The 13,878-nt window shown below is 35.7% G+C and overlaps 1 protein-coding gene across 2 annotated transcripts in view; it reads right to left on the bottom strand.

The window, feature by feature from the left end:
• STAP1 (signal transducing adaptor family member 1) overlaps positions 1-13,878 on the bottom strand; it is a 30,529-nt gene that overhangs the window by 5,910 nt on the left and 10,741 nt on the right. Inside the window, exons 3-6 of one of the 2 annotated variants that reach the window (XM_005892889.2) lie at positions 9,846-9,959; positions 8,060-8,116; positions 4,979-5,151; positions 3,201-3,329 (exon numbers count right to left, since the gene is read on the bottom strand). In XM_005892889.2, the coding sequence (XP_005892951.1) occupies positions 3,201-3,329; positions 4,979-5,151; positions 8,060-8,116; positions 9,846-9,959 (473 nt within the window). The remainder of the gene's footprint in view (positions 1-3,200; positions 3,330-4,978; positions 5,152-8,059; positions 8,117-9,845; positions 9,960-13,878) is intronic. The other variant, XM_070372476.1, reaches the window with a different exon arrangement.

Below are 13,878 nucleotides of genomic sequence, written 5' to 3'. Positions count from 1 at the left end.
AAAACCCTCACCAATTCCAGCTGGAATTCCTTTATTCCTATGAAATAAGTGATTATTATTTCTTGGAAGACTGATAGAAAGCTTGAAGGGCATGGCCTTTATAAACTGAAAGATCTAGATTCATATTCTGGTCTAGTTGTGTGAACTCTGAGCCTCATTTCTTTGTCTATATAATGGAAATGGTAATGCCTTTCTTCACAGTGCTGTTATGAATTAATGTTTGAAAAATCCTTAGTACGGTGTCTGTCACATGTAAACACTCAGTAAATTATAGCTGTTTTTTTTTTAACTACTTTTTAAAATGCATTGTTTTAACTTAGTTTCTGTCAGTCTCAGCTTCTTCGCTTATAAAACGTGGAAAATACTGTCTCAGTTTTTATTGTGCTTGAAGGAAGTTTTTGTCAAACACTCAACACCCACAAATGTACCCCATTAAGTTGGGATAGCAATTGTTGCTGCTAATAATAACCATCATAGCATCATCACCATCATCATTTTCATCCCTGGTAAAGTTGTGGGAGGAAAAGCAGCAAAAGTTAAGAGCCTCTTGGCACTTTTAACTAGTAAGACCAAGTTCTAAGGCCAAAAATAAGATAGGAAAAAAATTCCACTGAAGTCACTTGAGGTTTTACTCATTTCAGACCTGTGCTTTGCTTGCATATTTTGTTTTTCCAAAGGAATAAAGGGATAGGAAGAAAAAAAAAACTAGATTGTTAAATTTGCTCAACTGAGGTGTCTTGATTTTAACATCATAAAAGAAGTAACTGTCTTTTAAAAAAGAATGTGTGGCCTTAAGTGTGGCTATAAAATCTTAGCTTCTGACCCCAAATTTTGCAGAGGAATGAATTTGGGGTAAATATTTTCTATTGCTTTCTTGCTAATGGCTTCCAAAAGAGTTTATACTTCTAACTTGCCATGTACTCATAACAATTCTTAGAAAACAAAACCAAATTGTGACACTTGTAAGAATAACTTTATGTCTTATGAATTCACACATCACTGGGCTGAATGAAGGTGGATGATATGTCAAAGAGAAGTCACCTCATAAGTTGCCATTGAATGACTTTTGTTCCTGAGAACTATATCTTTCCCCCCACAGTTGATTTATTAACAGATGGAGATAATTTTACTTTCAAGTATGGCTTTGTAAACCAACTTGTCCTTTTCAGCTAGCATTTTATCAGACACAGGAGTCTAAACTTGCATGGCTGAAGAAACATTTCTCCTACAACCTGCAAGAGAGTGAATTGGTTTTGTGGGTAACACAGGTGCTTCCTAATAGTCTAGATTTCTGCCAAAGTCTTTACATTAAGCGCTACGATCTAACAGGCTTAACTTCTGCTCTGTAATTGCTATCCTTTAAAATTAGATGACCTGTTAAACAAGATATTAAATCCAGGCATCCTAAAAGACTTATTTTGAGACATTAGAGAACATATATAATAATCTTTACATCATGGATATATCTGGCTCTTAAGGAATACTTGTGCAAAAACAGTTAAAATTTTTCCTAGGAACTTTCATCAAGTATAAACTATTCCCAAAGCCTAAATAACCACTTACTGACTCTTATGTTAAAATACTGTGCTTTGGCCATTCTACCTTACTCCTTGCTTTCTAGATAGCAACTTTTCTTTAGAGTGGAGAGAAAATCAGTTTTATGAAATATTATAAGTTCTTATGTCCATCAGCTATACAAGCATGAATTTCTGTATGAATTTAAACTAGAAGTATGTTTACTAAAATTAAACTTAGGTAATTTTGATATGAACTCCTTTGCCAGACTTTTTCTAATAAGGTTAAATGTAACTTAAATATAATATGAATGAAAACTGTGACATTAAATCCATATCCTAAGAATACAAACTCATTGCATTTGGTCACAACCCATATTTACAACAGAAAACTCTGTTCTTTCTCATAGCTCACTCATATGGAAAATGCAAATTGAAAGTTGGACTAATTTAGACCACACTAAAAGAGAGCTTGCTACTATTGTAAAGGAAATATACTGTCTTTGAAGAGCTATTAGATCTCAGGATTTTGTTCCTTTCATGCAGAATGGCAGCACAGGGTTCATATGTAAATGATTCAAACACTCAATCTAACCAAGAGTATGAAAGAAAAAATCACTTATGTGATCTAATTTAACTTTCAAATAATTAGATTATATTTCTCTTTTAAAAAATCTGTGAGATAAAGTTTTTTGCTAAATAAGAATTATTTTATTCAAATTTTTAATATTTAGAAAACCTTAAGATGACTTAGAATAAAATCCAACAATAAATATGCAATACTGTATTAAAAATTTATAAAATATTATTGAAGAGCATTAAAGACGAGTTAAATATTGACCTACAAGAGGACAAGATCTCCAAGTAACAATATGGACTAATCCAAAAGCATGTCCTCAGGGTAAACATGAAGCTGTAGGTTGGTGAGTATTATACATCATTTCCATAAAACTTAAAAACATAAAACAATGCTGTGTAATAATTGAGGGACAAACACATGGAGAAGGAGAGAGTAACTCAGAGTGTGCACCTTCCAAGGACTGGTTGGGGGTGGGGAGTGCATTTGGAGAGAGGTGGACTGATATGGAGTGTTTGGCTTGTCACAGCTAGGATTTGAAATGTTTCAGTCTCAGCTTCAGATTTGATGCTAACAATTCTAAGCTCTATGCCAAGTTCATGAACTGCTGGAGAAGGGCCAGGACCTGCCTCTACTTTCTCCCACACCTCCAACCTGAGAGTTGGCTCCTAGCTAAGAGTGGCTCCATCCAGTCACTGCCTTGATCAGATGCTACACAGGTAAGAGACAGTCTCAGGAGCCACCACGCCATGGACCCGGGTTCAGCTTTGTGACTTAGGGCATCCCTTAAACCAAGGATTTTGTTCACTGCTGTATCCTCAGTATCTAGAGTATCACTTGGCTTATAGTTGCTCAATATTTATTGAAATGAGTGAGCGAATGAATAATAGAACTATATCCAGGACCAAAGTAATTTGTTCACTGTTCTTCCCTACTACAAATACTAGTTTTGACTAGCATTGTTTATATAACATTCCCTCCCTATTATTGTGTTCACATGTTTATCCCCAATGAAGCACACAGCAGATGCAGATCTGAACTTGTATGACTACTTTCTAAAGTGATAATCATGTTTTTAACAATTCCATACATTTTAAAATTAAACATACTCTATCTCCTGCCGGATGGTGATGGAGTAATTTCTGCTGTCACTGCCAGGCCTCAGGATCATATTTCCCATGGAAGGGTTCTTCTCGAGCATTTCAGTTGCTTCTTTCCGGGACACTGAGTAAAAACATCTACAGAGGTGAGATTAAAAAGAAATTTTTAACTGATGAAGCTCATTACTTGAAAAGATGCTACTAAAATAACTCTTAAGAACTACAGTTATTAACTTTTATTACCATTTCCAGTTTTATTATTAGTTAATGTGATATAATTACTATTATTACAAGCATGTGCCACTGGGAGTATGCAGATACAATACTTAAGGCCCTGCTTCCTTCATTCCTCCAAAGGCTTTATTTTTAAACAATGAAGACCTGAAGAGTTATCTACTGATCAGTATATATTTACCATTACCACTTGAAGGTCTAAGATAACAATATATTTCCAGTTTCAGTTTATAATAAGCTCTTAGATAAATAATAATTGTTCGTGGTTTCTTTACAGGGATACAAAACATATATATAGTATAGTATAGGAAGTCTGCTATACTGCTATGTCTGCTGAGGACAGCCTGGATGGGAGGGGAGTCTGAGGGAGAATGAATACATGTATATGTATGCCTGAGTCCCTTTGCTGTCGACCTGAAACTATCACAACGTTGTTAATAAGCTGTACGCCAATACAAAATTCAAAGTTATAAAAATATATATATATATATACACATATAGTTTGTTTTGTTGTATGATCTCTTTTAAATAACATACTTAAGGGTTTGTCTGAATCCACTCCTTTGGTATAATATGGGTTTTTAACAGCATTGGTAGCATTTTTATGTGTAAAATTTTGTAGAAAGCACTTCAATTCTTTTGCACTTATAGTAAATATTGTAGTCACTGAAAAGTCTGGTTTTTCAACAGAAAAAAATTTAACTCATAGCAATACACCGAGATATTGAAAAAGTGTTTCTGAGAGGCGGGACAAGGAGTGAGTTTAATCTTCTTTTTATTTATCTGTAATAAACATGTATTATTTGTTTCATTGAGCAAAAAAAAAAAAAAGAAAGAAAAAGAAGCAGTCTATGTGACTTTTAACCTATTAATCCTGGTTTCAGCTAAGAGAGTGGCTAGCAGTTTTCAGTGGTTGTAGTACAGATGGAGTACATGTCAGAACCTGATGTCAAAGATGGTACCAGGACAAGTTTCATTGACAAGAAAACCTAGACTCCAGAGTTCACAGTCTTAGTCACACTTTCAACAATATAAGAAGTTAAAAAACGAATGTAGACTGTTGCTGATTTTAGGATGTTCCGTGCCTTTTCATCTCCAATAACACTTTGCTCATTTCACATGGTGTCTTCCTCAAAGTACAGGCTCAAGACGAGTCACTGATTGACCCACTGAGGATAACGTTCAGGTAACTTGGTCCAATTTCCTGATAGAAACTCAGTCAATCATAGAGTTTCATGGTGAAAAAACATCTTTTCCTTCCTTCTACATAGAATTTTTATTTAGATTTGTTCTTTGGGAAAAAAATAACTATTTAGTCTAAAGGTGTGGGTGGAAGGGGATTTCCTTTGTGGTAAGAAACTTAGTTCAAGTCTGCATTTTGTTGATATAACATAGAAGAGGAAATGTGGCTTGAACTCAAGAGCTCAGAGATATACTGTGTATCCACAAGACAGTTATTGTTCCTGGTTTAATGAGTCCAATGACTCTCTCTCCTTGATAACTAGAAACTTTTAACAACCTAATAAGTAAACTGGAATTCATGGTGCACTTACGCTGGCATAGGGTTCAGTACATCCTCATAATCTTCAACTGGTTGCTTCCCTTTTTCTGGAGATGAGCTTGGTGTCCGCTCTGTCTCAATCCTCCTTTTCTTTTCTTTCTCTAGAACTTCATGCAGTCTAATTACTTGCCCAGGAAGGAGTGACACATGTAGGGGAACTGACAGCTGAAACCAATTAAAGCAGTAGGCAAACAAGAAAGGGAGCCAAGTAACTAACTGGTTTTAGCAAAGATGAGCCTGTTCTGGTCCTAAGAAGCTTCAGTTACCTAACAGAGGTGGAAGGAGAGGATCATGAATAAAGGATCATAGTGTCTTAGATCTGCCTCTAAACCAACTAGTTTCTTCCTCCAAGAAACATTCCTTTTGGTTTGGTCCAAAACAAAGTGTACCTGGCCTTACAAGCTGTTTCAAGTAACAACAAACCTCTCATTTTTTTATTCTGAGCTCACTGGATCTCACTGCCAGGGAAGTCCCAGAGCACCTGCAAGTTGCCCAGCTGTCCCAAAGGTAACCTGGAATAAGTTCCCCCAGCCATATGGCAAATAGGGTTGAGAGAAATATTTGTTAAATGAGAATTGGCAATCAGAGATCCATACTTTTGATGTATTTGTGTTTATATTTTGAATTTTCACTCACACATTAGAATTATGATACTGCTCTACCTACTAAGGTTTTTTAATAACTTGTTTTTAATAGCTTTTCTAGAAATGTGTTTGGATTGAGTCATCTATATTCACCTTAGCTATATTCATACCCCTGATTTAGACTTCGTTATGACCAGCTATGTACTCTTGGAAGTTATCATTTAAATGGTAGAATATTTTTCTTTATGTGAAACTACCTAGCTTAAATAATCAGCTGTGTCTGATTATCATTTTGAGCTCCAGAGTAGGGTATACATTTTCCAGGGGGTGTATAAGAAAGTTCTTTGGAATGTGGGAAGAAAACACTAGAACTTCATTTTCTGTTTACACGTTATCTAATGAATCTTAAAGAGTATTCTTCCGAATAACTAACTAATAATCAGTAAGGCATTCCCTTATATATCATTCAGAAAAAAAAAATGAGGAAAAACTGATGAAATGGCTGTCCCTTATTAATTGCCTGTTACGTCCCGAACATCATGCTATTGTAAATCCTCACAGCAATGCTACAAGATAGACATTGCTATTCCTACTTTACAAATTAAAGAGGGGAAAAAAAAAAAAAAAAGGCTCAGAAGATTAAATAACTAGTCCAGGATCACATAGCTAGAAAGTTGAGGAGCCAGGATTCAAACTCCAGTTTAATTAATTCAAAAGCAATGTCTCTGCACTTTCAACTATAGACTATGTTCCTGAAACTTTTACTAAAGTTGCCCTAACGACAGTATGGTATGAATGTATACACAGAGTGACCTGGGAACATTGTGCACAACTGGTGGCTCAGTGGTAAAGAATCCACTTGCAATATAGAAGGAGACATAGGTTTGATCCCTGGGTTGGGAAGATCTGGAGGAGGAAATGGCAACCCACTCCAGTATTCTTGCTTGGAAAATCCCATGAACAGAAGAGCCTGGCGGGCTACAGTCCATGGGGTCACAAGAGTCAGACATGACTTAGCAACTAAACCACTACTAGCACAGCATTTGAGGCAAATTGTCACCTTTTGAAAGTGCACATGAATTTTATTTTAATTCTGCACATTTTAATTAAAAAACAATGCTTTTTATCCTTACCCCAGGGGAGAAACTAAAAACAAACATTTTGTGCCAAAACGTCAAATATAGTGTTCTAGGAAAAATGTAACCCAAGTTTTTTCCCAGTAGTTTTAGTATATTCCTTGATGCCTAACCACACACCTTTGGGATATTGTACTCCAATATAAGAAGTGTCAGACCACACACAACAGTGACTTTCCATAACAGAGGGAAGGAATGCAGGTCCCCAAAGAGCTTCTCCCTCCCCTCAAGTCAATACTCCTTTTACATCTCTAACAATCCTACTCTTCTAGCTTCCTGTGACTTTCCTATGTGGTAGTTGAACCTCCAACTTGTATTTGTTTTTGCCTGAAAGTGCAGTACTTATTTCATGTGAATGTAAAGCCTTTACTTAGAAACTAACTTTGGATAAAGTCTGTCTTTATCTGACCCTAACAAACATGGGAAGTTTTCACATCCTCTAAGAGTATTAGAAAACATGGTGCCCTTTAGGGAGTTGGTTTTCAAAGTACCTCATGTTTCTTAGTGGATTTATTTAAAATAATGGTATTTATCTTGCTGCAACAGTTGACTATAACTGTTCATAGGTAGATCTTACTGTTTGTCTCAGATAAGATACCACAGAGTTGAACAGATAAGCTTCCCTTTGTCTTAAGACTCACTAAAAAAATGTTGAAAGGTCACTTTTCATTTTGATAGTCTGTCCTTGTCATATTGCTTATGTTATTCATAAAATCTGGGGCTTCCCAGTGGTAAAGAGTCTGCCTGACAATGCAGGAGACAACAGAGACACGGGTTCCATCTCTAGATTGGGAAGATCCCCTGGAGTAGGAAATGGCACCCCACTCTAGTATTCTTGCCTGGAAAATTCCATGGACAAAGGAGCCTGGCAGGCTACAGTCATCGGGGCTGCAGGTCAGATGTAGCTGAGCAACTAAGCACAGCACATTCATAAAATCCACCTCTGCATTTCATAAATATGTGTTAAATGAATAAAAAGGAGATGGAAAATATTTTAGAAGATGCCATGTAGCTCTGAATATCAGAATACACAAAGGACCGCTGTGTCCAAAGGATAAAACTGAAAAGTAGATCTCCCTGACCACCTGTTATTCACCAGCTAGAATCATTGCCCTGTTGATTTTCTTCATAATGGTTATCGCAATTTTAAATTTTCTTGTTTTGTTTTCTTGCTTATTTTCTCCTTTTCATTCACCCACTAAAAATAAAAATTTCATGAGTAAGTGTAAAGGTTTATATCTGTACTTTTCAATTACTATAACATCAATCCCTTCAGTCATCATGGCTCATAGTAAGTGTTCAGTCAGTAAATATTTGTCAAATGAGTAAGTCAATCAAAAATGTCCTTCTTACCTCTGTTACTGTAAGAATGAAGCCTCTCCATTCTTCCCCACTTTCTGTATTCTCTATCTAAAGATGAAGACAAAAACAGATAAGGACAAAGAGGGAAAGACATGAATAACTATGAACGTTAATACTTTTATTAACTTAGAATAACTTTAGAATTTCACATGACTGTTTTATAAGACCCCAAATATGTAAGCCCTCAAAACCCAGCAAGACTGACAAAATGCATAGTCTTCTACTGAAGCACAAAGTTTTAAAAAGTCAAGTATTTTTTAAACCACTTAAAATCAGTTAAGCAATAATTCAATTTTCTTTCTGCTTAGAACTATTATTGTGTATTTGTTATGAAATATTTCCATACCATTTTCTTTTGTCAGAAGACAGAAGTACATAGCTTTAATCTGTTTGCTTATTAAACAAGTAAAATTGCACATATTTATTTAATTTGAAAAAATGTCAGTGTTAGCACACTTATTTCTGCAGTTGTCAGTTCACAGTTACTCCCCCTACTGATATTTAACACTGACTGGCTTTAAGTTTGAGGCAACCAAGTAGTAAGTTACCTTAAAAGTTTCCAATTTTTAGCTCTAAATATTACTGATACAGCCAACGTTATTAAGTGCTTATTATTAAGTGGCAGCTACTGTTCTAAGCATTTCAGCTATATTAACTGATTTAGTCATGGCAATTGTGCAAAAAAATGACTTTTTAAAAAAATTTCATTTCACAGATTCATTTAATAGATACTCACTGGGTGTCTTTAAGTGCTAGGCACTTTTATGTACTAGTTTACACCTAAGAATAAAACAAAACTCCTTATTCTCATAGAGTTTAGGATCTAGTAAGGAATAAATAATAAACATAATTGTGAGTAAATGTTTTAACTTCAAGTGGAAATAAATAAAATAAAAAGTAGAGTAAGATTAAGAGAGACTGGGAACTCCATTAGTGGTGAGGGGAGAGGGAAAACAGCAGCAATTTTAATAAAGTGGTCCAGCTAGGCCTCAGTAAGAGGGTTACATCTCAGTTAAGACTTCTGGATGAAGAAACCAAGGCAATAAAGAGGTTAAGTAAGTTGCCTATAATTACACACAAACAAATAAAACAACCAGAGTTCAAATCTGGGCATCTGACTCCAAGGTTATACGCTAAATGCCACATCAGAATTATCCAGGGAGCTTGCTTAAAATGCAGATTCAGAGGCCCAGGCTTGGGAATGGGACCTCACATTTCCTGAGTACAAGTGATTTCTGGTACATTGAAGCTAAAGGAGCAGTGCTTTCAAGATTAAATCCAACTACATCTTATTTAATTGCAAGTTAATTCTCTATGTTGCAGTTGTTGATTGACTTTCACTGGCTCACTTTCAATGTCAATTCAAGAATAAAACCTTTTCCTATATAGGTACTGGTATACAGTGGTAAGTTTAACAAACATACCTCTACCTGTGTAGAGTTTATACATGTCTCAGAATCATCTGGGAACTCCGTGAATGCTGAGTTCTTGGATGCCAATTCAAGAACAACTTTCTAAAAACACCAGGTGGGATGGATTTCTGACTTTGCCAGAGGACAGAAGTATATGGTTTCAGTGTGCTTGTATACTAAACAGGGAATGTGCCCTTTCAAATCCTTATTTAGAAAACTATGGTTCTTGGCAAAAGACAAGAAATGTTAACAAAATATAGGACTTGGTGCTCCTCACATAATTCCTTTAATTCCTTTTAAGATTTTGAAGAGATGAATGCTGTTTATAACTATGACTTGTTTTAGACTAATTTCTTCTCACTCACCTTCAATTGTACGTCCTCTTTTGGCAAAACAAGGGTGAATTTTACACAGTTCTTTTCAGTTGAATTCTGATCAGTAAGGCATGTAAGGTCTATTATATCTAACTTGTCAACATACTGCAAAGATAAAGGGAAATCTCATTAAATTACTTCATGAGTAATATATATTGATATTAATTATAACAGGAAGGAAAATAAATAATATCTTCATTTCAACTTATTTGTACTTGCCATGGTATCCTGGCTTTCAGCTGTGCGTGGCACCCCTTCCCAACCCAGAAGGCACTGGAAAATGTATTATGTGGTGGTGGACTCAACTGGCTCATACTTGCAAAAGCCAGTTGAGAAGTTTTCAGGAATTTTGCAAGCCAATTGTTAAGCATAGCCATTATTAAAAATTAAATTATATAAATATAAAATTAAATAAATCATATTAGCAACAAAGGTAATTAAAATTCAAAACTCCTGTTTTCCTAGTTATATTACTATCCATTTGGCCAAAATGTTTGTTCAGGTTTTTCATGTTTATGGAAAAATGTGAGAACTTTTTTGGCCAACCCTAATATATAGCATTCTCTGTGCTCTTGCATTTATTTATATCTTCATTTCTATGTAGTGAAAATGCTATAAACGTACTGTGATGATGTGCTGCTGAACCTTTCTTTCCAACCCCATGTACAGTGAAATAACATCGATAGGGTGAAATTAGTCATGGTGGGAGTTTTTACACCATGAAAATTGGCAAACCTTACTGGTGGCTCAGCAGTAAAGAATCTGCCTGCAGTGCCGGAGACTCAGGTTCAATTCTGGGTTGGGAGGATCTCCTGGAGGAGGAAATGGCAACCCACTATAGTATTCTTGCCTGGAAAATCCCATGGACAGAGGAACTGGTAGGCTACAGTCCATGGTGTTTCAAAAGAGTCAGCCATAACTGAGCGACTAAACAACAACAAATTAAGGTTTGATTTAGGTTTTGTTTTGTTAATTGTCCAAGGAGCCCACAAACTTTTTCTACAAAGGCTAGATAGGATATGTTTTAGGCTTTGAGGTCCATATACAGTTTTTGTCGCAAATGCTTGTTTTTTTAAACAACACTTTAAAAATGTAAAAAATATTCTTAGCTCATAGACTATACAAAAACAGGCCATAGGCTAAATTTAGCTCAAAGACCACAGTTTGCTGATCTAAACTTCAGAAAGTGAAGGGGAAAATGTCAGTACTGCAGATGAAATTTTAAAGTTTGCTGTCTCTCAAGCTTTTTCATTGTAAACAGAACAAAAAAATGACAAAATATTCTTCCATAATTCTAAAATCATTATCTCACTCAACAAAGATGTTGCTCATGTCACTGACAAATGGGTGACATTCTTACATACATAATTATTGCTTTGCTTGCCTCATACTCATTAATGTAAACAAAAACATTGGCCAAAATTCATGTCAAATATAATTTAATGACAATAAAAATATTAGAGAGACAGCAGATTGGAAAACAACTCCATTTGTCAAATCATAATTGAATAATAATTGGCTACAGATACAGGTTCAAAAAAATCAGTGAAAGTATTCTGTGAGAATTAATTGCCTATATGGAAGTTAGTAAAGAGTATGTATTTTACTTTTTAACTATGTATTACACATTCTCTGTATCAGTAATATCTATAATAAATATATATGTTCATATATAATTTTTCCTGGAAAGCCATTGTTCAGCATTTACCAAATGCTACTGGTTCAGTTCAGTTCGGTCACTCAGTTGTGTTAAGACTCTTTGCAACCCCATGGACTACAGCATGCCAGGCTTCCCTGTCCTTCACTGTCTTCACCAGAGTTTTCCCAAACTCACGTCCACTGAGTCAGTAATGCCACTGAACCATCTCATCCTTTGTCACTCCCTTCTCTCCCTGCCCTCAATCTTTCCCAGTATCAGGATCTTTTCCAATGAGTCACTCTTTGCATCAGGTGGCCAAAGTGTTGGAGCTTCAGCTTCAGCATCAGTCTTCAAATGAATATTCAGGATTGACATGCTGCTGGTTATAAGGATCCTATTAAGACATTTCTATCTTACTCTAGTATAATAAAAACATTCCTTCTGAATAGTTGGTCTATGTGGTCTGGTCTGTATGCAGCTGACCAGACATGCTCTGCAATATCTGAAAGATTACTACTATCTCTAATCTTATTAGGTATTCTTACATTAGTTATATTTTTTGCTAAATCCCCCTCATTCTTGACTTCTTTTTGTTTCCTTTACTTTCCTCTCTGTTGTGCCCAATATAACTTATTTTATTATATTCTTGTAAGTATACTTATTCTAGTTTTCTGACTAAGGTAAGGCATAAAAATAAGGAAATGAATTTTTTTCCAGAGTTATTCCTGTATTGATATGGTTGAGGGTAAGTCTGGGTTGATCTATTTATCTTCAATGAACAAAGAACAATTAAAAATAGAAGTGGAGGTATAAGGGAAGGGGGACAAAATTTTTAAATTACACAGAATCTTTTTCTGATAAATTATCTAAAGCTAAAGGAGGAAGCAACAAAGGAACAAATGGTGCAGTTAGATAAAGTATCATAAGCTTATCTACTGATTAGAAGAAAGGAGTCTATCTTTTGTTTTTAATTGTAGTATTGAAAAAGCCTTAGTGGCCATCTGTCTAATCTAGCTGCCCTCTGATGCTTGAATTTCCCCCAGGGTATTCCTCCATGCAGTCATCCAGCCTGTGTTGGAACATCTTGAACAACATGAAACTTACATCCTCCACAGCTCTGCCTGTGGCAAGGTTTTTCTTGTACTAAGCTAGTTTTTCCCTAGACAATTTCCATCCATAGGAACTAGTCCCTCTCCCCTGGAATAATACTAAACAGATTCAGTGACTCTTTCACATGACCCCTGACAGTCTTTCAAATATTTAAAGGCAGCTTTAAATTCTTCCCTTCTTGTTGTTCAATCACTCAGGTGTGTCTGACTCTGTGACCCCATGGACAAGCCAGGCTTCCCTGTCCTTCACCATCTCCTGAAGCTTGCTCAAACTCAGGTCAATTGAGTCAATGATGCCATCCAACTATCTCATCCTCTGTTGTCCCCTTCTCCTCCTGCCTTTAATCTTTCCCAGCATCAGGGTGTTTTCTACTGAGTCAGCTCTTTGTATCAGCTCTTTGTGGCCAAAGTATTGGAGCTTCAGCTTCAGCATCAGTCCTTCCAATGAATATTCAGGACTGATTTACTTTAGGATTGACTGGTTTATCTCCTTGCTGTCCAAAGGACTCTACAGAGTCTTATCCAACATCACAGTTTGAAGGCATCAGTTATTCAGCACTAAACCTTTTTTATTGTCCAACTCACATCTGTACATGACTACTGGAAAAAACATAGTGTTCACTATATGGACCTTTGTTGGCAAAGTAATGTCTCTGCTTTTTGATACGCTTTCTAGGTTTGTCATTGCTTTTATTCCCTTCTTACAGGCTAAGTATCTACAGATCTCATTTGTTCTATCTCTGTGCTTTCTCCTAAACTATCACTGAAAAAATTCCCCAAAAGTCTGTATCCTCTTTTAACAAATGATTCCACAGAATTTCATTATTCCACAGTCTCTTCATGGGTCATGGTTAAGAATGCTGGCTCAAGAACAAGATCTGGGTTATACCCCTTGCATTAGCTTTCTGATCATGTATAAGTTTTTTAATCTTAAATTTGACAGTTCTCATCTAGAAAGTTGGGATTAAAATAGTACCTACTCTGCAGGGTGGTTGTGAAAATTAGATGAGATAATACATGTAAAATGTTTAAATGCTTACTATTTGCCAGCTTAAAGTTCTTAAGTCTTTAGACTCTCTTTAGTCCTTTTATTTACTATTGCATTTAATTTGGGCGGGGGTGGGGGGACTTTATGAGATGGGCTACTGTTTCCATCCTAATTTTGATTTGAAACTGATTATGTTGGAGATCTTTCATTTGTTCCTCTAGAGTCACTTTTATTCCTTCACCATCTAACACTGTGCACCAGGAACAGGAACTCTCTGGACAAGATGAA

The sequence above is a fragment of the Bos mutus genome, chromosome 6 (genome assembly GCF_027580195.1).
Source record: "Bos mutus isolate GX-2022 chromosome 6, NWIPB_WYAK_1.1, whole genome shotgun sequence".
Classification (NCBI taxonomy): domain Eukaryota; kingdom Metazoa; phylum Chordata; class Mammalia; order Artiodactyla; family Bovidae; genus Bos; species Bos mutus.
Note: the sequence above shows the minus strand (reverse complement) of the source record. Positions and strands in the feature narration are given on the sequence as shown.